At 35.1% G+C, this 26,458-nt stretch overlaps 1 protein-coding gene across 7 annotated transcripts in view; it reads left to right on the top strand.

Moving 5' to 3' along the window:
- The window catches only part of RPS6KA3 (ribosomal protein S6 kinase A3), a gene marked incomplete at its 5' end in the record, with an annotated part of 118,076 nt that overhangs the window by 7,248 nt on the left and 84,370 nt on the right, over nt 1–26,458 (top strand). For 2 of the 7 annotated variants that reach the window (XM_080651968.1, XM_080651973.1), the window contains one exon: nt 21,710–21,766. In XM_080651968.1, coding sequence (XP_080508094.1) covers nt 21,710–21,766 — 57 coding nt within the window. Of the gene's footprint in view, nt 1–14,364; nt 14,459–15,347; nt 15,450–20,425; nt 20,470–21,709; nt 21,767–26,458 lie in introns of those variants that run through there. The other 5 variants (XM_080651970.1, XM_080651969.1, XM_080651972.1 and 2 more) reach the window with 5 other exon arrangements.

Below are 26,458 nucleotides of genomic sequence, written 5' to 3'. Positions count from 1 at the left end.
TTATGTGTAAATCCAAAAGTGCTTTTATATTTCCTGTCATTCTTCTCCTTTGCTAATATAAATAGGATTACAGCAGTACATAATTTAAATCAGTTTCCCCATCTTGACAAATATATCTGTGGTTTCTTACATACTTAAAAACAAATTATGCTTTGTTCACCGTGTAAATTGATTTTTATAATCTGACATATGATGATGATCTCATCTTCAAATTTGACCTGGTCATCTAGATTCCTGAGAGCTTGGCCTCTAATCCTTTGGTCCACAGAGCTTGTTATAGGAAACTTGGTTTAGTCATTTGATATGTGTTAGAAGCAGATGTGAAATGATAGCCTAAGCAAAAGATCATTTTGACATTAATAGATTGAAGTGCATCTCAAGTGCAGTGTTTTAGGAGAGAAGTCTTCACTTTAGAAATCTTGTAGAACCTGTACCTAAAACCACAGTTACCAGAATGTTATTTTGGTTATTCACATTTAGGGGTAGAAGTGTCTTTCTGAAAACCATATAAAATAATAGGAAAGATTCACTTAAATTTTTTTTTAAAAAAACTTGTAAATTGGCATTGCTCAGCAGCCACTAGCTACCTGTGGCTATTGAGCACCTGGAAATGAGCTAGTATGACTGAGGAATTGAATTTTAAATTTAATTTTCATTAATTTACATTTAAATAGTCACCTGTGGCTATTGGCTACTACATTGAACAGCACAGTTCTAGATTATAGGATTAGTACAAATTGAACCCTTTTTTCCTACACTGGTGTTTTCCAACTCTACTTTCTGTTATTTATATATTGAAATTAATAAGCTAAAGCTTTTTCTAAATGAAAAATGTATTCAATATACTTTTTCAAATTATGTGTAATCAGCTTTGTTTTGTCTCTCCTACCTTGAAGATTTTGATAAACCCTGCTAGGTGGTATATGCCCCTCAAATCACCATTCTGCACTTTCTACAACTTCACTAATTTTATAGTGACATTTCTCATTCAAATGATAATACCAACACATTGGGAAAATTTAGCTATCAAAATTTGTTGCATTGTTCAGTATACTGTGCTGTATTAATACTGGGAAGGGGGATTGATACATCTTGTAGAATAAGAATTACTGAATACCCCCTATGACTAGACAGTTGTGTATACCAATTTGAATGAGGTAGACATAATTATCCCCAACTTACTGATGAGGAAACTAAAGCCTAGAGAGGTTAAGTAACTTGTTTATAGTTGCTTAGCTAGTAAGTGGAGGAGGCAGAATTCAGACCCAAGTCTCACAGATTGCAAATTCCATTGGCTTTCCTCTAGATTGCCCTGCTTGAGTTGAGGTGAGTAGTTCAATCTAGATGAAATCTCCTACAGAAGAGAGAGGTTTCAGATCATTTGCATGGGTAGATGTTTTATGGGAATGTATCAGTAGAGTAGAAAAATAAAATTGTTATTATTCTTCAAATATACCATGGGTTAAATAGGCTTTTGTGAGCTGGCCTGAGAAGCAGCCTTTGTGACATTGTATATGGAAAAAATGTTTTGAGATTTCTAAACATCTGTCTTATGAGCATTTGAAACAAAAACTATGGTGTTTGGTATAGGGGGATTGCCTAGATGTTATGTAACAGCTCCATACAGAAGTGCCTAGGTATGTGCTGAGTAACTGTGCTCTTTTTTTTTCTTTTTTCTCTTCTTTTTTTATTTTTTTTTTGTTTTCTTGGTGTTTTTTCATATTTGTGCTCTATTTTTTAACTACAGCATATTAAATCATTACCTCTCTATATTTGCCTCTTTTTTCAGAAAAATCTATATGACACTCCCTCAAAGTACCAGAAAACAGGATCTGGCTCAACCTGGAAAAGTTGCCAATTATCTTGCTACAGTATAAGAAAAGAAAATTTAAAGAAAAGTTACAGTCATTGGTGGTTATTTTTTTTGGGGGGGGGGAGGGAGTTAAACTTAGGTTAAATAACCCTAATCAATCTTTTTAAAAATTGAAATATGATTTATATACCACAACATTCACCCTTGTAAGGTATACAATTCAGTGGTATTTAGTATATTCAAAAGGTTGTGCAATCATCACCACTGTCTAATTCCTGAACATTTTTATCACTCCCAAAATAAATCATTAATGGTCACTCGCTATTTCCTTCTTCCCCCAGTCCCTGGCAAACAATAATCTGCTTCTGTCTCTGTAGATTTGCCTATTCTGGACATTTAATATTAATGGAATAATGCAATATGTGTCTTTTGTATCTGACATTCACTTAACATAATGTTTTAAAAGTTCATCCATGTTATAGCATGTATCAATTATTCATCTCTTTTTATGGCTGAGTAACATTCCATTGTATGGATATACCACCTTTTGTTTATCCATTCATCAGTTGATGGACACACTGGTTTTGCCAAGATGGAGGAGCCCTACCCCTCCTACGTCCTCCTTTACAGCTAAACACCTTAGATATGACACAGCACACAAATACAGGAACAACCTGGAAGGTTAAAACAAGAAGGCAGACTGCCTACAAATTTTGGAACTCAAGGCATGACACAAATAGTTCCCTGGGTTTTCTTATTTCCTCTCATATATCCTGGATTGGTGCTGTAAAGGCCTCCAACCTAAAACTGCCAACAAGAACAGACAAAATGGACCCCAAGAAAAGCCTGTTCTCTTTAGCTAGATGACTGGGGAAAGGGTAGTCTAACAATAGTAAACTTGTTTGTACTATCCACCCTACTATAGCTAAACATCAACAGAAAAACACCCTAATCCAAGGAAGCAAGTGGCAGTGCTCAGATTCCTCCACACAGTGGTATTGGCTAGGTAGATCAGGAACCTAATCTCCCATTCCCTGCCTAACAAAAGCAGACAACACTTTGATTCCCTCTGCTGGGTGTATGGCAGGGTGATCAGAAACCTTATCTTTCCTCATCTCACCTGTAAAGGAGGTGGCGCTTTCACTAGGGAAGTGTCAGTGGGGTTCAGCAGCCAGTTGAGCCATCACCCCAACCTGGAAGCAGTGAGACTTATTAAGATAGTGTGAGACAGGGCTAGTCTCCACTAATCCTTCCCCCCTGCCCTATGTCAGTGAGGAACTGAGCCTCCATCCTCACCCAACATCAACAAAGCAGAGCAAGGTGGTTGGAGGTGGACTACTTAACACTGCTTCCCCCCTCCCCTAATGTCAGTGGGGCCCACTGGGGAGCTGAGACTCCACCACATCTAGCATCTGCCAGGTGGAACAAAGTGGTGGATGGCAGGGCTAGTTGACAGTCCACTTCCCCCTCACCCCTCCCAAGTTGTCAGCTGGGCCCTTCAGAGAACTCAGCTTTCCACTCTACCTGGCAGCAACAAAGCAATGCGAGTTAGCCCTCTGCTTCCCTACCCCCTATTGTCAGTGGAGTCCATCAGGGAGCTGAGCTCACACCCCTACACAGAGGCAATGAGATGATGCAGGTTGGTGCCCCACTTTCACTGGTACCAAGAGTAGAGCTGAACTTCCACCCATCTGCAAAAATGCAGTGTGACTCATTGCTCCACTTTTGCCAGGGTGATGTTGGCGGAGCCCAGCAGGAAATTGAACAAACACACCCTGCCCTCACACTACATCTCAACTGATGGACAGCCTATTAAAAAAGATTAAATAGGGTCCAGAGTCTTGTAATCTCAAAAATATCCATTATACAATTGAAGATCACTTATACTAAGAAACTAGAAAATACAACACAAATGAGAAAATAGTCAACAGATACCAACACCAAGATGCTTCAGATGTTGTAATTATCTGACAAGGATTTTAAAGCAGCCATCATAAAAACGCTTCAGTGAGCAATTACAAACACATTTGAAACAAATGAAGTGTTAGTCTTAGAAAAGAAATAAAAGGCATAAAGCAGAAAATGGAAATTTTAGAACTGAAAAATACAGTAACTTAAAATGAATTTACATGAGATCAACAGAAGAATGCAGATGACAGGAATTAGTGAAAAATGAAGATAGAGCAATAGAAATTGCCTGCTCCTAACAGGAAGAAAACAGGGAGGGGGGATGAAGAGAGCCTCAGGAGCCTAGGGGACATTAATAAAAGATGTAACATGTCATCAGAGTCTCAAAGAGCAGAAAAAACTGGACCTTAAGAAATAATGACTGAAATGTCCCAAATTTGGCAAAAGATACAAGCCTACAGATTCGAGAAGCTGACTGAACCCAAACAATAAAAACCCAAAATAATTCACACCTAGACACATTATAATCCAACATTAGGAAATGAGAAGATGTTTAATGGGTAGCAGGGGTCCTCAAACTTTTTAAACAGGGGGCCAGTTCACTGTCCCTCAGACGGTTGGAGGGCCGGACTATAGTTTTTAAAAAAAAACTATGAACAAATTCCTATGCGCACTGCCGGCCCGGGACGAGTTGGCTGCTAAGCAGGACAGGCAGTGGCACCCAGCGGGCTGGATAAATGTCCTCGGCGGGCCACATGTGGCCCGCGGGCTGTAGTTTGAGGACGCCTGGTATAGAGTTTCAATTTTACAAGATGAAAGAGTTCTGGAGATTGGTTGCATAATGTGAGTATTCTTAACATATTGAACTGTACACTAAAAATGCCTAAGATAAATTTTATGTGCATTTACCACAATTAAAAAAAATTTTAAGCCAAACTTTAGAGTAAAGAGAAAGAATCTTGAAAGCAGCTAAAGAGAAATGAACTATCCTATATAATAAAAGCCTAATATGCTAAGTGTCCTATGTAATAAAAGCCTAATTTTATTATATAGGTCATCTGGTCAACCAATCAAAGTGTAATATGCTAAGGTTGCTCAACAGCTCGCTATGACGTGCACTGACCACCAGGGGGCAGATGCTCTAACTGGTAGGTTAGCTTGCTGCTGGGGTCCAGCTGATCGGGACTGAGCGAGATGGGCCAGACACGCCCTGGAGCCCTCCCACAGTCCCTCCCTGCTGGCCAACCTCCTGCGTCCCTCCCCAGCCCCGATCATGCATCAGTGGGGTCCTACTGCCTGGCCTGCACCCTCTTGCAATCTAGGACCCCTCAGAGGATGTCGGAGAGCCACTTTTATCCTAATCCCACAGGCCAGGCCGAGGGACCCTACTGGTGCACGAATTCATGCACCAGGCCTCTAGTCACTTAAAAGGGAACAATGATTCAAATAACAGCAGATCCCATGTTAGAAACTATAGAAGCCAGAGGAAATGGCACTGTTTTTCAAGTGCTAGAAGAAAAGAACTGTCAACCCAGAATTCTATCCCCAGTGAAAATATTCTTCAGGAATGAAGGTGCAATCAAAGCAGTCTCAGATGAAACAAAGCTTAGAGAATTTGTGCCAGGAACTGAAATGGCTATAGGTAGTCCTTCAAGCAGAAGGACATGGTAAAAGAAGGATCTGGAACATAAGAATAAAGAGATAAGAATTACATAAATTCTACACAGTCTTTTCCAGAGACTAGAAGAAGAGGAAAGACTTCATAACTCATTTTATAAGGCCAGTATTGCCCTGATCCCAAAACCTTAAGACAGTACAGAAAACTACAGACTGGTATCCCTCAAAAATATAGATCACATACTTATGTACAAAATATTAACAAAACATATCCAGCAACATATAAAAAACTATACACTCTGAACAAGTGGGTTTTATTTCAAGGATGTAAGACTGGTTCAGTATTCAAAAATAACTGTATTTAGTCCACTGTATTAAAAAGCTGAAGAAAAATCATTATATTAATGCAGAAATTCATTAAACTAAATTAAACATTTATTCAAAATAAAAGATCAGAAAACTTAGAATAAAAGGGGACCTTTCTCAATTTCATAAAGAACATTTACCAAAAAACCTGCAACTAACATTAAACTTAATGGTGAAAGTGCTTTCCCTTTAATAGTGCTTTCCCTTTAATATCAGAAACAAGGCAAGGATGTCCACTCTCTCTACTGCTATTCAACATAGTCCTGAAAGTTCTTACCAGCATAATAGGCAAGAAAATGAAATAATAAAAGACATACAGATTTGAAAGGAAGAAATAAAACTGTCCCTATTTTCAAGTGATATGATGGTCTCCAATGAAAATCTTAAGAAAGCTACATAAACCTATAACTAGTGAGTTCAGCAAAGTTGTAAGATACAAAATCAGCATACAAGAGTAAATTAAATCTATATACTAGCAGTGAATGTGGAAACAAATGAAAAATAGTACCATTTTAAATTGCTCAAAAAAAAACCCAGGTATAAATCTAAAAATGTATAGAATTTGTATGCTGAAAACTAAAAAATGCTGATGAAAGAAATCAAAGGTCTAAATAAATGGAGAGAGATACCGTGTTCATAGATTGGAAGACAACATAGTAAAGATGTCAGTTCTCCCCAAATTCTTCTATAGGTTTAACACAAGCTTACTCTAAAAGTTATATGGAAAGGTAAAGGAACTAAAATATTGAAAAACAAGATCAAAGTAAAGTGGGAAGAATCACTCCACCCAATTTTAAAACTTACTATATAGCTTCAGAAATCAAAATTCTCTAGTATTGGAGAATGGATAAACACATAGATCAATGGAACAGAATAGAGAACCCAGAAAGACCCGTACAAGTATAGCCAACTGATTTTTGTCAAAAGATACAAAAGCAATTCAATGCAGGAAAGGTAGATAGCCTTTTTAACTGGTGCTTGGAGCAATTATACTTCCATAGGTAAAACAGTGAAACTCAACCTAAACCTCACGACTTACACAAAAATGATTGAAATGGATTGTGGATTTAAATATGAAATGTAAAACTAAAACTTTCACAATTTAGACATAGGGGGAAAATATTCAGGACAGTGGGGTAAGTGAAGAGTTCTTAGACCATATACCAAAAGCACAATCCATAAAAGAAAAATAGCTCTAGCCGGTTTTGCTCAGTGAATAGAGCGTCGGCCAGTGCACCAAAGGGTCCCGGGTTCGATTCCGGTCAGGGGCACGAACCTTGGTTGTAGGCTCCTTCCTGGCCCAGGCCCTGGTTGGGGCTCATGCAGGAGGCAACCAATCAATGTGTTTCTCTGACATCGATGTTTCTCTCTGTCTTTTTCTCTCTCTTCCACTCTCCCTAAAAATCAATGGGAAAATATCCTCAGGTGAGGATTTAAAATAATAATAATAACAATAATAAATAAATCAAAATTCAAATCTTTATGAAAAATATCCAGTTAAGGGGATGAAAACACAAGCTACAGATTGGGTGAAAAATGTTTCAAACCTATATCTGAGACAGGACTTGTATCTAGAATATATAAAGAACATTCAAAACTTAAATGGTAACAAAGACAACAGACATTTCACCAAAGGGGATATATGGATAGCAAATAAGCATATGAAAAGATGTCAACATGGTTAGCTATCAGGGAAATGAAAAAAACGACAATGAGATATCATTACTTGCCTATTAGAACAGCCAGAATAAAAAATAGTGAGAATACCAAATGTTGAGGATGTGAATAAACTGGTGATGGGAATGTAAAATGATACAGCTCTTCTGGAAAATAGTTTGTCCATTTCTTTAGAAAACTAAACATACTCTTATATGACCAGTAGTCATCCTCCTGGGCATTTATCCCAGAGAAATGAAAATGTATGTCCACACAAAAGTCTGTACACAAATGTTCTTGGCAGATTTATTTGTAATATCTAAAAGTTAAAAACCAAATGTCCTTGAATAGGTGAGTAGCTAAACAGGTTGTGGTATATCCACACCATCCAACACTACCTAGCAATTAAAATGAATGAATTATTGATTTAAAAAAAACTTGGATGAATCTCAAGGGAATTTATGCTGAGTGAAAAAATGTTACATATTGTGATTGCATTAATATAACATTCTTGAAATGACAAAATTGTAGAAATGGAGACTAGGTTAGTGGTTACCAAAATTATGAGGAGGGTATAAAGGGATGTGGGTCAAGTTATAAAGGGGCAAACATAGGACCTAGGTGGTGATGGATTGTTCAGAATTGTTACTGTGGTCATAGATATTGGAACCTATACATGTGGTAAAATATATAGCATACACACACACACACATGAGAACCTGTAAAACCAGTGAAATCTGAATAGAATCTGGGCATTGTACCAGTATACATTTCATGTGTTTGATAGGGATTTATGTAAGATGAAACCACTGGGTTAAGGGTATATGGCATCTCTGTACTATTTTTGCAACTTCCTGTGAACCTATAATCATTTCTAATTAAAAAGTTTAAAAAGTCATAAAGCATTAGATAAAAGTCAGTGGTTGTTCTCAATTAAAAATTTAGTAAAATATAAATAAAATGATGTGTTTGTAACATTAAAAAAAGAGAGAGCCCATGGACATGGATAACAGTGTGGTGGTGGAGTGGCAGAGAGCATAGAGGGGATAAATGGTGATGGAAAAAATCAAATATATATCAGACCAATAGCCAGCATCATGCTTGATGGGGACATATAGGACGTCTCATTAAAACTATGCCTGCTGTTTTCACTTGGATTTTACATTCTAAAAGTTTGCTAATGCAATTAGACAAAATCAAAGATATTCAAAGGAAGGATAAAAGATTACTATTCATATCATCTACTTAAGTAATCTAAGGAAACCACTAAAAAGGTTTGTTAAAACTAATGATAGTCTAAAGGTGATATTATACAAAATAGGTCCAGAAATCAATTAATAGTTTACCTAGTTAGAAATAAAGGGGAAAGATATCGCATTCAAAATAGTAGTAAAAATATTAAATGTCTGGAAATAAACCTAGCAAGCAAAGGGCAGAAACTGAATGAAATTCAGGTGCATTAAAGAATAATTTGAATAAGTCAAGAGAGAAATTATGGTTCTTTAATAGAAAAAAATAAGTAAATAAATTACTTTCAATAGGATTTGAAGTTTTTTTCTTATTTTTTAAGAATTGAGGGTAACTTTTCCTTCTGTCTTGAATGTTCCCAGATTTTTAGTTTTTTTAAATTTTCTTTTATTATAGCTTATCTGAACAGTTAATACTAATAATTTTAGTAAAGTGCTCTTATTAATAGTGTATATGCATAATATATGTGCAGCTAGAATTAATCAAGGAGCTGTAATTGGAAACTATATTTCTGATTACTTTTTCAGAAATAAGTCTTGTTGCCAGATTGTGTGTTTATGCCTATGATAATTTTTAAATACATGCACTTTTTTTTAAATGAGTAAGTAGTTTGGATTTTTTTTTCCTCAGTCAACTCCAAACTTGTCTAAAACATTTTGTGTTAAGATACAGTTGAAGTATGGTGGTTAACAAAGCGGGGTGAGGAAGGAGGGATGAAGCGAGTAAAGGGAGGGATAAATGGTGATGGAAGGAGACTAGACATTGGGTGATGAGCACACAATGCCATATACAGATGATGTATTATAGAATTGTACACCTGAAACATATAAAGTTATTAACCAATGTTACCTTAATAAATTTAATTTTTTAAAGAGATACAGTTGATACTACGTAAGAATTTTGCTTGGATGTTAACCTCTGATTTACTGTGTATTTGAGCAAATCCCATCCTGTCTCATTTCACTTACTTACAAGCTATTATTGCTATCTTCTTTTTGTTATAAAGATGTTTGTAAGACTGTGTTTAAGTTAATTATTTTAAGTGATTATTAGTTAACAGTTATCTTATCAATAATGTATTGTGGTCAGTTCAGCAAACATTTAAGCAGCACTTGTTTTACCGACGAGGAAACAAGAGGTTCAGGTAATCTTGCCACAATCACATAGCTTGAACTTTGAAACCTAGCATAACGGTTATGTCTGTTTTAGGTAGGAGGGCTTCTTTGAGCTTCTGGAAACCAGAAGAAATTATTAACCTTGTTCCTGAGACTCTTAAATTAGCCAACCCAAGTAATGCATTAACCAGTTTTCTAGTACTCCGATTTTTAGCCCTGAAATGGAAGTGGACCCATTAGGGTAAGGGACTCATCAGAATCCCCTCCAATATTTGTATTTGTCATTTCCTGTGGCAAGATGAGCAGGAAGAAAGAGAAGCTAACACTTACTGGCATGGCTAGGCATAATGAACTTTACCACAACCTTCAACATAGCTAGCATCCAAATCTTGTGGATTGGAAAACTGAGACTCATATTAAGTAGCTTGCCCACAGTCACACCTATAATAAAGGATAAAGCCAGGTTTTGAAATCATATATCAGGCTCCAAAGCCCATGATCTTTCCAACACTGTGATTTCCCAGACTGTCTAATCACAGGAATCATCTAAGGTGCCTGTTTAAAAAATGAAATACTGAGCCATGGGGCTTCCTGATTCATTTTTGGTTTGGGGTTAAGCCAGGTAATGTATCATGAATGGGAATCTTAGGTGATTCTGATCACCAAGCAGGTATGGGAAATACTACAAACTCCACGAGTACTAAGAAGTAGGGTATGAAGATAGTAGGAAGGCAGGAATAGGGCTGTCTGGGAGTAGACAGAGGCACTTAAAAAGAAAAGTTGACATTTTAATAATTTTCAATGTTAGCAAAGTAAGGACAGTAAAATTGGATTGTGGAAATTATAAAATTGCTCTAGGTTCCTTAACCTGCACTGAAAAACTATGTTTTCTTTTCTTTTTATTAGTATTTCCCTTTCATGTGACAACATTTGTGCAATCCTCTCTTTGGCATTATTCTTGCTTACACTTGGGTACAAAGGCACCACTGAAGGATATAGATAAAACTATTTTGGACACAGAAGAGAAAGAAGTAATTAGAAATAACATAAGAGCAGCTTTAAATACAGAATCAGTAATTTCCTCAGGTGTAAAAATCTCACAAAATCTTAAATAACTTTAATCCTTAAAATCACAGGATTATAACATTTCCAAGCTGGAAGAGCTCTTAGGCATTCACATATTTTATGCATGAGGAAAGCCACAACTCAGAGAGGCTTTAGGGCTTGCCCACAGTTAGGGGCAGACTTTCAAATCCATCCTGGCCAAAGTTCCACCAAACTCTTATGGATTGCATATAAGTACCAGAAAATAGCGACTTTTCCAAGTTCATGCTGCTTTTTAGAAATAAATTTAGTGACACATCATGTCTACCCTATCTTCTCTACTTCATCTAATATTATAGTTTCTTCCTTTTTTGATTATCCTATTGAGAATATAAATATATTCAAAGGAATATCTTTTAGGAGATTATGCAGTTTGAAATATAATCATTGATCAATGATGTTAGGCAAATGAATCATTACCTCCTTAGAATAGTGTATTTAACAAATGGCCACTTTCAGAAAATGTGTTAAGGAAGAACTCTGGTCTTTTCCACTTATTATAAAATTTTATTTTATAAACAGAGAAAAATGAACATAACTAGATGCCTATATGTAAATTCTAACTGTAATATATGACAGCATTTCTGTGTAGTAGTATGAGTTTTGGATTCAGACTTGTGTTCAGTTATCTTATCTACAAACTTAATAGTTCTGTGATCTTTAACAGGTTATTAAATCTCAACCTAACTTTTTCCCTTTACTATACATAATAACATACCTCTCATGGCTTGCTAATGATTAGTTGAGATTAAATGAGAGAATATGTGTAACATAACTAATACTATACTTTGAACAAAATAAGAATTGAATAAATGATAGCTGTTATTAGTATTTCCTTGAGCCAGTATTTATTTAGAAGAATATTAATTTCTGAATGAGGGCTTTAGTTTATTGCTTTATTCAATTTTTATCATAATCAGAAGATATGATCTCTGCAATTTCTGCTTTTAAGAATTTTGGGTTTTATGGTCTAGAACACCGTTAGTCTTTTTTTAAATTTATCTTTATTGTTGATAGTATTACAGATGTCCCCTATGTTTTTTTTTTTCCATTGACCCTATTGTCTGTGTCCATGCGCTATGCATATATGCATATAAGTTTTCTGGTTAATCTCCCTCCACCCACCTCCCCACTCAATTAGTCTTTATAATTTTTCATAGATACTTGAAAATAATCTATATTCTTTATACATTATAAAATTCATTATCTACTTATTCTCATATAAATTACGTCATATGCTTGGTTCTTATTTTGTGCATTATGCTAATTGACTTTAATGTGCTAAAATTCCTGCTTCAATTTTGTTTCCATTTATTTCATGTTATAGTCCCCAAAATATCTTTTGTTTTTTGTTGTTAGGTTAGTCTGTGATTAAATGTTCAATACTATTTTGCATTTATTATTTTAATGATATATTTGAAAAAAATAACACATGCTAATTATAGAAAATCTGAAAAATAGAGAAGCAAACACAGAAGGAAATGAACATCTTTATTGTTACTATGAAATATCATTACTAAAAGATTTAAATGTGATTAAGAGTAGGGGTTTTAGAATCAGATTTGGGTTTGAATTTAGGCTCTGCTTATTAACCTTAGGCAGGATATTAGGTTTTTTCATTTATTGTAATATTTATTGAGCACCTACAATCTGTTAGGCATTTTGCTAGGGATTGAGGGCACAGTGTTTAAAAAGATTAACATACCCATCTTGGCTTAATTTCTTCAGTTGTAAATTAGCGATAATGCCTCAGAGTTGTCTGAAGCATCAAAGATGATCAATAGGACTTAGCACTTACCTGGTGCATGGTAATTCCTTAGTAAATGGTAGTGGTTATTACTACATACAGTATATTAAGTACTAATTATATTTTTAGTCCAAATTAAATGACCTTTCTTGTTGGCTTAAGGTTTTTGCCCTCACAGATTATTTTTTGCCTTAATCTTACAAACACTTGCTTTCTTTTTCTTTATGTTTTTCTATGCTTATCTGTTTTGTTTGGGTTTCTCTTTAAAGTAGTAAGTGATTATATGGATGTTTTAAGCTTTTAAGTTTTTGGTATCAAGCATTTTAAACACATGCCACAGTATCACCACCCCATTTATGTACTCTTTCTTCCCCTCCCTGGCTCCAGTGGATTCTTTTGAAGCTAATCCTAGATACATCATCAGATGTAAATATTTACATCTATATTTCTGCAAATATAAAGACTTTTAAAAACATAACTACCATATCATCATCATTCATAAAAACATCAGTAATTCTGTAATCCCATTAAATTTACAGTAAGACCCTTAATTTTAACTAGGTACTTCACACTTTACATTTCTTACATTATTTTGGAATGATCTCATTCATCTTATTTTAAGCTTTTTATTGTGTTTGGGGTTTTTTATTTTTTAAAAATATATCTTATTGATTTTTTACAGAGAGGAAGGGAGAGGGATAGAGAGTAAACATCTGATCTGAGAGAGAAACATCGATCAGCTGCCCCCTGCACACCCCCTACTGGGGATGTGCCCGCAATCAAGGCACATGCCCTTGACTGGAATCAAACCCGGGACCCTTCAGTCCGCAAGCCGATGCTCTATCCACTGAGCCAAACCAGTTAGGGCGGGTTTTTTTATTTTTGCCATATGGATTGTTTGTTAAGGAGGTTATGAAATAGTGATGAAAGAGTTATGGAACTGGAAAGACCTGGGTTTGAATTTTGCTTCTGCCATTCACTAATCAACTTTGCTGAGCCTTTGTTTCCTCATCTGTAAAACAGAGATAATTATGCATACCTCATGATCTTAGGGTTGAATGTAATGCCTGTGTAAAGTACTATTCACAGTCTGCCAGTTACTATCTTACAGTGATTTGGACCGCAATAAGTAAATAAAATTCTTGGTTATTGTATGGTTTTTCAAAACATTGCAAATTTTATATTTACTAGCTAATTACTAAAAATAGTGGTTTTTAAATATCCTTTTAGGACAGAAAATTTAGAATCTTTGTTTCTCCCTTCTTCCACTAACTCTTATTTTAAGTTCACAGTAATTTAGCCTGAGATTATAGATCTTACCTTTAGCTTTCTAAAAAGTTTTATATTGTTTATATTCTTATATCATTTTTTTCCTTCATTTTGACCCTTTTTTAAAGTGGGCTTAACTATTCTATCCAGTTATTTCTAGATATTAAGTTGGCGTCAGTATACTTCACCTTTTCTTTCCTACTTCAGTATTCTTGAATTCTTATTTTTATTCTCTTTCAATAGTCTAGGACACACCTTTGAACAATTTATGAAAAAAGGTACTACCAGGATGGTGATATTTATAAGGCTTTGCAAACCTAAGAATAATTTCCTGTGGCATTTGTACATGAAAAACTAGGACAAGGTATAAAATTCTTAGATCATAATTTTTCCCTTTCAACTCTGTAAGTCATTACTTCATTGTCTTCTGGCATTTTATTGTTGCAGGGGAAAACTCTGAGGTCAATCTGGTTTTAGTTCCTTTGAAAATAACCTATTTTTTTCTGCTTGTATGCTTATAGGATTATATCTTTATCCTTGAAATTTAAAAACATTTGCCAGGACATGTCTTGGTGTTGATGATCTCTGTTGAACCTTCTCAGTCTCCAGTCTCAGGTATTTTTTTTCGGAACTGGAAAGTTTTCTTATACTTTTGATTGATTAAACTGCTCTGTTTTTTCTTTAGGAACATTTGTTATTCATAGATTATTTCTATGTCTGTCCTCCATAGTTTTTAAATATTTTCTTTCATTTTCTTTTTCATGTACTCAAGTTTGTCCTTCGTGGCATGGATTCCGTTTTCTGCAGTGTCAATTCTAATACTTGCTATTCACAATGCAGATTTAATTTTGGCTACCGTGTTTTCTTTTCTTCTTATCTCAACATACTCTTGTTTCATAAGCAGAATTCCCCTTAGGGGTACACTCTAAAAAACATAAGGTGGATTCAGGCCTAAAATTTATCTATTTTCTAAGGCCAAAACCACAGGACCAGAAAGGAAAGAAAAAACTTCTTAAAATGAAGATATAACCAGAGGTCATTCCTATCCTTGTCTAGAAAGTAGAACAGTTTTGACTACTAGCAGGTCTTTAGTTGCTGGAGGAATAGCAAAGCAGGTATAGGGCACCTTATCTAGAATAAATGGATTTTTCTAATTACACTGATTGTTTTTTAACTTTAAAAATAATATATAATAAATGCATATAATTTTGAAAATACAGTACAAAGAAGAAAATCCTATGACCCAGGTAACTACTGATAAGATTTTATATATACTTTGCCACTTACATGCACACATATTGGGAGGGGGTGCAAAATTGGGGTCATAGTACATAAATTTGTATCCCTTTTAATTTAATATATTGCAAACATATCTTTGCATCATTAATTTTTCTTTGAGGCCCTGATTTTAACCATTGCATAGTATTCCTACATATGAATAGATGTATTATGGTTTATTTTACCAGTCCCCTGTTGGTCATTTAGATTGTTTTCTATTTTTCAGTATAATGAGTATGATGACTATCACTGTACATTAAGTCTTTATGCACATCTCTGATATTTCCTTAGGATAAATGAGGAGCTGATTCTTAATCCTGTCACATTGGTAAGGATTATATACCTTCCTTATTAAGAATATAAATGCTTGTTTCTTGTTGTTTCAATGTGATTGCATAGATTCTTTGGATTCTGAACAATTTGACCATATCTTAACTGAAGTTTGAGAGAGGTTTCTAATGCCTCATCCTCAGCACCTTCATGTAACTCCTGATATATACTTTGGGCAGGAAAACCATCACTGATATCATGAGTTTGGAAGGCAAATATACTTGTGGAAACTTGAAGGTGGTTAAAAAAAAAAAGTATGGTCCATGCTCATTCCTACTACCTGGGTCTTCACTAGGGCTCTGGACCCTTTCTTTTCCTCTTCCCTCCATCTTATTTAAGGCTGTTGTTCTCTGTGAGGAATTCTTTTTTCCCAATGTTCATATGTAACATTTCATTTTTAGGTAGCAGAATGTCAGTACATGGTGTATGTCCTACTAAGTTAAAGTTAGCATGTACTGGGACAGATAATTTTTTAGTCCCAGTATATTTGTATATGATGATCTGCTAACTGAAAGCATTTTTTAAAATTTATTTTATATTTTCTTCAAAGGTGTCACACAGTAGCCTGGAAATGTACATTATTATAACATGCCATTACAACAAAACAATCTGTTTAGTGGGGCTACTTAAAATGAATTTTTGAAAATAGTAAAATGTTTTTATTTTAAACATTTCCAAATTTTCCTTTAAATACTTGGGAATATTCTAGAAGTCCTAAAACCTTGATTCAGAATGACTGATTTGAATTGGTCAGCCTCTTTAATTTAAACCAGGAAGATAATCTGAAGTGATAATTATATACCATAACATTAGAAGTTATTTTGAAAATAATTCCTACTAGTGGAGGAGGGCACTGGGGGGATAAGGACACATATGTAATACCTTAATCAATAAAGAAAAAATTTATTAAAAAAGAAAGTAATTCCTACTGAAACTCAAGCTGACAGTCTCCTTTATCTGATTTGTTCTGATGAGACCCATAGTGTATATTATCTAATTTTTTTACTTTTACACATTTCAGACTAACAGAGTAAAGCGTGATTAGAATTTTCTAACCTTTTCCAGTATTTCACATAATATTTGCATATGTACAATCTGCCAAGCTTTGCAGTTTTTTGGCTGGAAGGCATTATGGTGGGATGAGAGAGGATAAATACATTTGCCTCTCTTTTAAACTATTTTTTTTGTCTGCTCTCATTCTTTAGCCACATTGTATAAAAATATACCACACATATGAAAGATCTCTTCCACCCTGCTTGATAGGAATTTGGCTGTACTAAGTGGTGAAACAGGTATCTTCAACACTCTCCTGTAGTTGTTCACTGAATTGCATTTAGAAGTTAACTATAGAAATGTTAAGTGTTTCACAGTCAATTGAGGCAAAAGAGGGGACAGGAAGTAGCATTTACTGAGCTTCTACTGTCCCTTGGTGGATCCTTTTAATTACAACATTACTATGAGGTAGATATTAGTTTCTTTATAGATGAAGAAACTGAGGCTCCAAATGTAAGTAACTTACCCAAGGTCAGATATCTACAGCAGTAAGTGACAGGATGGGGTTTAAATATGGTACTAGCCAGATTCAGACCACCTGTTTTCTCTGTTTCTTTGAATTAGAGGAATAGGTTTTCTAGTTTAATAGATGCTATTTCTTGAACTTTTGGAACTATAGGAATTGCAATATTGAGTCTGACTGATGGTTCATGTAACCTAATCTTTAACGAAGCCAAGAGTCATTTTTCAAAAGGGAAACTTCTTAGTTGCAGAACTAACTGTGCATTTATAACAGATAACATTTGAATCCTTGTTTTGATGAAATGATACCAAACATTTGTTGAAGTAAAAATCCGGTTTTGGTAGATCTTTGTAAAGATACTGCACTGCTATTAGCCTCCATATTTTCTTGCTTTAAAAATGAAATTGTTCAAAATTTTAATCTTTGCTAAACTCAGAAAAGAGGTAGATATTTTTGCAAAAAGTAGAGCATAAAATACCTTTAGATCATGTTTTACTCAATGTTTTTTTCTTGGATTGCTTTGTTAGTTAATTAGCTGGGTAAGGAGTTAAGAAAAGAAAATATATTGTAAAATTTATGGATCACATGAAGCTGAAAATAGTAAAGAGGCTGATAGCCAGATTTGGAATCTAATCTATAGAAGCTAGCCATAGATCAGAACTGGAAAAAGATGAAACAAAAATTTAAAATAAGATTTTATTCATGAGACTATGAGTAACAAGTACAAAATAGAGGATACAGGACTTAGTTGTAATGTAAATAAAGAGGACAAGTTGGGGAGAAAGGGGTTCTAATATAAGGTGACAGGAGAAGATTTATTTGACTTTGGATAGTGGGCACACGGTGTAATATACAGATCTTGTAACATAGAAACCCACACCTGAAACCTGTATGTTCCATGTTGACCAATGTCACCCCAATCAATTTAATAAAGGAGATGAGGATTTAATCAACAGATAACTTAGTATGACTCAGCAATGTGTTGTGGCCATTCCAAAAATATTGCATGTATGAATTGCATTAATATTAAAGTTATTTAAGACAGTAGAGGGGATATGCCCTTTACATTGATCATATCAAGGTTGGAATGTTCACTGCATGCAATTCTGTATACCACTCTTTAAGAGGAATTGGTTGCATGCTCAGAAAGAAGATGGTCTCATTTGTGTAAAAGGAATGTTTGAAGGAACTTGAGCTATCTAGAAAAGAACAGCCTTGGGGGTGGTTTGTAGTTATAGCTGTAGATTTACTTCCTGTGACTTTGCAGATATAGTGCAGGCAAGTTAGCCATCATATATTAGTAACCCTCTTAAAGGGAATTTGTTGCTGAGGAAAGTTACTATATAATGAATTTTATCTAGCAGCCAAAGCTTTTTCTCAGATGGTATAGTAGGCTGCCTGGTGAAGTAGTACATTCTTGTCTTGATAGTGTTCAAATATAGATGAGAATGGTATAGAAAGAACCGAAGCATATGATATATATTTGGAACAGAAGACTTTCAAGATTCCTTACAAATCCTAAACTTCTTTTTATTCTAAGATCAAAAGGACTTTATGGAGTATTATTTTATCCTCAATAATCTACCTCACCTTAATAGTTATTTGCATTGATATATATATATATATATATATATATATATATATATATATATATATATGTAGCTCTTTATAGTTTATAAACTGCTTTCTTATGAGTTAACTCAGTTTTGAGCCTAACAATGACCCATTGGGTAGACAGGGCAAGTATCCTCATTTTGAACAGATAAAGTAACAGGATAGGAGAAAATCTCAATTGCCCCCAAAAAACTTATAAGTGGCAGACCTAGGACTCTACCCCTGGTCCACCAATTCCAAGTTTAATGTTTCTGCTGTACCAGTTTGCCTTAAAAGTAAGGTCTAAGTTGTGATTCTTGCTTTGCATACATGAAAGTCGCAAGGAGCAGATGGCTCTCAAATTATATTCCCATGGAAAATGTAAGTGTAGCTCTAGTTAGACGTGGTTCTAAAAGCCTAATATTAGGAGAGATGTTGAGCAGATTATTATAGAAAGAGAACCCTCTACAATTAATGAGAAAGTGTAGTTTGGGTTACTAGATGAATAATGATAAAAGGATAACGTTCAGTAAAATACCAAACACAGGAGAAGTAGCAGATTGGTGGGCCACAGAGGGGGTGATTGAATTGAATTTTGGACGTAATTAAAATAGCTAACATTGATTGTTTACTAAGTGCCAGGCACAGTGCTTAGGGTTTTATATCATTTATCTCATTTAGTCTTCAAAACTCTCTGAAGATAAGACTTTTTAATCTTTACTTTCCAAATGAAGAAACTAAAGCTTAAGATAGTTTAAATCATATGTCTAATGCTTCATAATTAGTGCAAGAGCAGAAATCTGATCTAGGTTTCTGACTCCAAAGCCAGTGTTCTTAAAAGAGCTAGTTTTAAGTTTCATCTGAGATACCCGAATAAAAATAATCAGTGTTCAGTTGAATAAATGGTTGTGGCTTTTAGTAGAAAGATGTATCCTGGAGTTGAGTCTTTACCATAGAAATGGGCCTCTGAAAGTGTCTTAGGAAAATAAAGATCTTATACCCGCCTCCCCTTTTCTGCATTTTGGCACCATTTCTGTGCTTTGTAACATTGTATAGGCATTTCCTAATATAGGAACATACTCTGAGTGTTTTAAAATGAAAGATACCCTTTTTATGGGTTAGTAGAATTGTGAGATCCTCTAGGGTGGATCTCTAGGATGGGGGCTATGTTTGTTAACCTTTCTTCCAGCTTGGTGCCTAGAACATAGCAAGAATGAAATGAAATGGATGGATGGATGGATGGATGGATGGATGGATGGATGGATGGATAAATAGGGATGGGGAGAATAGAGAAAGGAGTTCAAAATCAGAGCAGCTGCCTCATGAGGGGTATAGAGTAGTGGGTGGGTTACTTTTTATTTTCTAGTTGATAGTGCTCCAAAGATGGTTAGCTTAGATTCTTGTCCATTTGCTGAATTAACAAGTGGTCAAGGGAATTTACTCCTTTTTCCGGTGAGGGAACTGGAGAAGACACTATATGATCCTGACTCTGGTTTTGTTTTATTTTGTTTTAAATTACACAAATTATACATATTCATTGTAGAAACATTAGAAAATTCAAACAAGCAAAAGCAAACAATTTAAATTGTCTAAAATTCTATCACCCAAAGATAGCCATTATTAACATTTTGATGTATATCCTTCCAGAGTTTTTCCCATAGAAATATATACATTGAAACATGTATATATTTATTTAAAATGGGATCATTACAATCCATATTGTTTTGTAAACTGCTTTTTCACTTATTACATGTGACTGTCTTTTCATGTCAATAAATTTACATCTTTATCATCATTTTTAATGACTGCATAGTATTCCATAATGTGGATGTACCAAATATATTTAACTAGTTCTCTATTGTTAGGAATTTAGATTTCCAATTTGGAGTTCTTTTTGGAAAAAGTTATGGTGAGCATTCTTGTATGTACATCTTTGCACACTTGTCCATTGTTTTAAAAAAAAGTCGAAATGTTGGGCCGTTTTTAATACGGACTTACATTGCCTTCCTGAAAGGTTGAGCTGATTTACACTTTCTCTAGCAGTATATCCTGAGTGCTCTTTCCCCCATATTAGTGCTAGCTGTTATTTCTTCTGTAAATCATTACCAATTTGAAAGGCAGAGGTTTCTTTTGGTTAAATGCATTTCCTTGATTAGTATTAAGGCTGAACTCTTTTTTCCCTTATTGCTCTTTTCTGTTGAGGTTCATCATTTTTTCTTACAGGTTTGTAAAACAAAGCTCTTTATGTATTGAGGATACCAAACCTTTGTCATATGTTGCTTTTATTTATTTATTTTTTGTAATCAATTTGTCTTTTAACTTTTTTGTGTCTAGTAGAAGTTTTTATGGATTCAAATGTCAATTTTTTCTTCATTACTTTCACCCTACTTACCCCATAAGTATTATTCACCTGTATTTTCTTCTAATACTCCTATAGTTTTCTTTTTGACATGTATTTTTTTAATTTATTTTTATTGTTGAAAGTATTACAGATGTCCCATTTTTCCCCATTGACACCCTCCACCCTGCACCCATCCCCCCAGGCCTTCACCACACTATTGTCTGTGTCCATGGGTTAGGCATTTATGCATATAAGTTCTTTGGTTAATCTCTTCCCACCCAACTAGCCACCCCCACCTTCCCTCAAAGATTTGACAGCACTTTTGAATTTTTTAACATTTAAATGTTTAATCCATCTGGAATCTATTTTGATATAGAGATCTAGCTTAATTTTGCCCTGAAATAATTAATTAGTTGCCCTGATTAATTATCAATGGAGTTGGAATTTAGAATGTTTTTCCCATAGAAAGTGTTGTAAATGAAGTTTGATGAGGTTTGAATAAGATCATTTGTAATGCATTTAACTATTAAAATAAATTCAAGAGCTCACCTGGAAAGGTAATTATCATTTATTATATCATTTCCATTGAAAAATGTTTTTATAGTTTAAAATAAACAATTTACATGTTAACTTTTGAAGCACAGCCCTGTTGCAGGTTGGCAACTGCTTACTTATATAGTTCTGTACTTTATTAGAACCCTTTAGGGGTAAAAATATTTCTATGTGATTTTGTTTTGTCTGCCTTCGTTTAACTTTAACTGATGTAAGATCTGCTTTGTTAACTTTCTACTTGCTGTGCTTTTCACAGAATGGACAGCAAATTATGGATGAACCTATGGGAGAGGAAGAGATTAATCCACAAACTGTAAGTAAAATATTATATAATAAGGGATATAGATAAATCAAGTACCATAAATTTTAAGTGTTCATACTTTTAAACTGAGCAAAATAATGGATTTTATAGTGTTAGAAAATTGTTGATGCTTTCACATGAATTTTATCAAAATTCATTCTTGAATATGCCAGTGACGCTTAGAAACTGATAAAACTGATTTTAAAAGAATGAAAAAAAATTGCTCTCATATTGTTCAAAGTTTTCATTAGTACCTTAAAGCTTATTTTTTAAATTAAATCATAGATTTATTGGAGAGTAGTAAATAGATTGTCTCTCCATGCAAGATAACCATTGTTAGCAGCTCAGTTATTATTTTCTTTTTGTTCTGTACATAAGACAATTATTGCTGATATTTATAAAATACATATATTCTGCAACTCATTTTCATTTACTAGTAATATCTTAAACATCTTTTATGACAAAAATGTAGATCTACATATTTTAAATGGTTGCATAACACTGTTTTATGTATGTCTTATACTTAATGTAATTTCCCCTATTTATTTTTGGGAACTTGTGTTTCAGTAAGATATCTATAATAATAAAAGCATAATATGCTAATTAGATCAGACATCCTTCCAGACAAAGCCAGGGCTGCGAGGGAAGCCTGGGTCTTGGGTGCCTGCCAGCAGCCTGAGGGAAGCCCGGGTCCCGGGTGCCAGAGGGAAGCTGGTGCCGGCAGCCAGGGGAAGGAAGGCCTACTCTTGCACGAATTTCATGCATCAGGCCTCTAGTCTATATATAAAAGGCTAATATGCTAAGTGTCTGTCTGGGTAATGACGTCATGTACCAACGCCCAGATTCCTCTCCCTAGCGACTAGCCTCCTTGGAGTTGCGTTTCTTCAGCCCAGGAACATGACTTGCTTTATAGCCAGGTGGAAACATTTCACACTGTAACCAAATGTCTGTGAAGCGTTTTCCCATGCCTCATCTCATTTGATCCTCATAGAAGTCCTAGAGTAGGTAGATAGGAGACTCGGTGGAATCCTATTTTCTTTTCATTAGCCAGAAAATGGAGATTTAGAAAGCTTAGAAACTTTGACCCGATGAAAAGAAGTAAGAAATGGTGGACCTTGAAAATGACTTCAGGTTTTCTCACTGTGCAGAATATAGTCAAACACTGCCACAGTTAAATATTTTGCCCTTTGTTCTCCCTGCGTGATCTACAATAATAATCTGCTTTGTGTTGATATTTACTGCTGTGTTGCTGACAATTACCTGAAAGAAGTTGGGGTGCTTCACTGGGCTGGAAAAAGTTTAGCTAAATCAGAAAGCAGGTCTAATTAGGCAAGTTCATTCTATATCTATAAAAGGCTAAATTGACTTGTGCATGCATGATACATATAAAGCTCTCACTGGCACCAGTTGCACGCATGTGTTTCGATTTGTCATTGTCGATTGTGAATTTGGTTGACACTTCTATTATAGAGAAAGGGTGAATAGTGATATTAAAATATTTCTTCTAATTAATTTCCTTTCAATGTGCATAAATTCATGCACCAGGCCACTAGTAGTCTTAGAAAAGAATGAGCTGGAACAAAGGGTATGAACATTTAAATCTCAGTAGACACTGCCAAATTGCCCATCAAACAAAAACTTAATTCTATATTGAATAGGGTATGGTCGAGCAGGATATTCAACATTGCATATTATCAGAAGTTATTTTTAATTTGGGCCACTCTAAATAAGTAATACTTTCTCATTCAATTTGCATCTCATTTGGTTATTAGTGAAGTTGAGTATCCACACATTATTGGCTTTTGTATTTTTATGTTGTTCCAATTTTCTTTGGGGTTCCTTGTCTCCTTATGATCTGTATTATTTCTGTATATATTCTGGATATTAACTCCATGTTTATAACATATCTTACAAATATTTCCTCCCTGTTTTTTAAGATTGATTATGCATATGTACAGAAGTTTTCATTTTTGAGGAATCAGATCTAGCTACTAGGTTTCATGTTTTGGTTAGAAAATCCTTTCTTGCACCAAGGTTATAAACATATTCTCTTACATTTTCATCTACCACTTTTATGGTTTTATTTTTTGCATTTAGCTCTGTGATCTACTTGGAATTTTAGTACCTACTGTGATGTAGAAATCTAACCTTCCTTTCTAAATAAATAGCCTGTTGTCCTAATCTTTACTTATTGAATACATAAAACACATTCACCTGGCTAGTGTGGCTAAGTGGTTGAGTATTGACCTATGAACCAGGAGGTCATGGTTCTATTCCTGGTCAGGGCATATGCCCAGGTTGTGGGCTTGATTCCCAGTGAGGGGAGTACATGTGGCCGCCAGTCGATGATTCTCTCTCATCATTGATGATTCTCTCTCTCTCTCCCTCTCCCTTTTTCTCTCTGAAATAAAAACATACTTTAAAAAAAAATTCATTCCCACTCATTTAAGATTCTTCTTTTATCATATATAAAATTGCCATATACCCAATTGTATCAGTTTCCTAAGGCTGCCCTAATAAAGTACCACAAGCTGGGTGGTGTAAAACACATCACTCCAACCTCTGCCTCCATTGTCACATGGCATTCTCCCTGTGTGTCTCTGTATCCAAATTTTACTCTTCTTATAAAGACACCAGTCTATTGGTTTAGGGCTCATCCTACTCCAGTTTGACCTTATCTTAATATTATTATATCTGCAAAGACCCTATTTTCAAATTAGATCACATTCACAGGTACAGGGGATTGGAACTTGAACATACCTTTTTAACAGTTTTTTAAATTTTATTTTTCTTTTTTTAAATATATTTTTATTGATTTCAGAGAGGAAGGGAGAGAGATATATAAACATCAGTGATGAGAGAGAATCATTGATTGGCTGCCTCATGCACGCCCCACACTGGGAATTGAGCATGCAATCTGGGCATTTGCCCTGACCAGGAATCCAATCTTGACTTCCTGGTTCATAGGTCAGTGCTCAACCAGTGAGTCATGTTGGCTAGGCTTCTTTTTCAATTATATTTCACATACTATATTATATTAGTTTCAGGTATTCAGCATAGTGATTAGACATTTATATACCCCTTACAAAGTGATAACCCCAATAAGTCTAGTGTACCCGTGTGGCACCATGTAAAGTATAGCATGAGGAATATTGAACATACCTTTTGGAGGACAAAATTCAACCTCCAACATCTCTGAAGATTTTGACTTCACATACAGTTTCAGTTACTCTACTTTTATTGTGTTTTTTTTTTTAACATGGCAAGGCAAGCCTTCCACCTTCTTACTTTTCAAAATTATAATCTTATACATCTTTCGGATGAATTTTACAGTCAATTTATCAATTACTCCTGAAAAATTTAGTGGGATTTTTATCAAAATTACATTTAATTTACAGATTAACTTAATGAAAATTATTTTAATAATATTGAGTCTTGCCGAAACCGGTTTGGCTCAGTGGATAGAGCGTCGGCCTGCAGACTGAAGGGTCCCGGGTTCGATTCCGGTCAAGGGCATGTACCTTGGTTGCGGGCACATCCCCAGTGGGAGGTGTGCAGGAGGCAGCTGATCGATGTTTCTCTCTCATCGATGTTTCTAACTCTCTATCCCTCTCCCTTCCTCTCTGTAAAAAATCAATAAAATATATTAAAAAAAATAATATTGAGTCTTCACATCCAAGGACATTCATTTATTTTGATATTCTTTTATAATCTTTGTCAAAATTTTATGGGTTCTTGCATATAGTTTTGCCTATTTCTTATTAAGATAATTCTGGGTATTTTGTAGGTTTTGTTATATTGTAAGACAGATGTCTTCTCTGCTATGTCTTTAAATAAAGTCCAAACTCTGCAGTGTGACCTACCATGTCCTGCATAATAAGGCCTTGCATACTTCTTTATATCCTCCTCTGACACACACATCTACCCTCTGAAAGTCTAATTACTCAAATGTATCAGGTTATCTTTTGCTTCCGGGCCCTCAGAGGTGATATTCCCTCTCCCAGAATTTTTTTCCCTTACCACCCCCTTCCAGTTAATTCCTGATCATCCTTCAGATCCACGTTTAGATATCTCTTCAACTGAGACATCTTCCTGATACAACTATCACTTCCATTTTCACCTTGAGTTCAGTGTTTTTCCTCTGTGCTGCCACAGCAGTCCATGCATGTCCTAAATAGCAACACCACTAGATTTTATTGCTTATTTATTTGTTTATATTCCCTACTAAACTGTGAGCTGCATGAGGCAGTGACCATGTCTGATATATTCCTTGTTTTATATCCAGCACCCCAATAAGTGCTTGTTAATTAAATGAATGCACGAATTATGCTTTGCTAGCACAGGACCCGGACACGGCTGCCTTCATATTTGGTCACATTTCTGTAACTCCCAAAGCATTTGAGGCATTTTACTTCATTAGTCCATAGTATACATTTATTGGCATTTAAGCAAACATAAAAACAATCAGTAGGTGTTAATATTGATTTTTCTACCACCAGCTACCTTTTTTTCTTTATGTAACAACTAGAGGCCCAGTGCACGACATTCGTACACTGTGAGGGGGGTCCCTCAGCCCGGCCTGTGTCCTCTCAGGGAGCAGGCCTAAGCCAGCAGTCGGACATCCCCCAAGGGGTCCTTAGCACTGCCACGGAGGTGGGAGAGGCTCCCGCCACTGCCAGTGTGCTCCCCAGCCATGAGCCCGGC

The sequence above is a fragment of the Plecotus auritus genome (assembly GCF_963455305.1).
Source record: "Plecotus auritus genome assembly, chromosome: X".
In the NCBI taxonomy this organism is placed as follows: domain Eukaryota; kingdom Metazoa; phylum Chordata; class Mammalia; order Chiroptera; family Vespertilionidae; genus Plecotus; species Plecotus auritus.
Note: the sequence above shows the minus strand (reverse complement) of the source record. Positions and strands in the feature narration are given on the sequence as shown.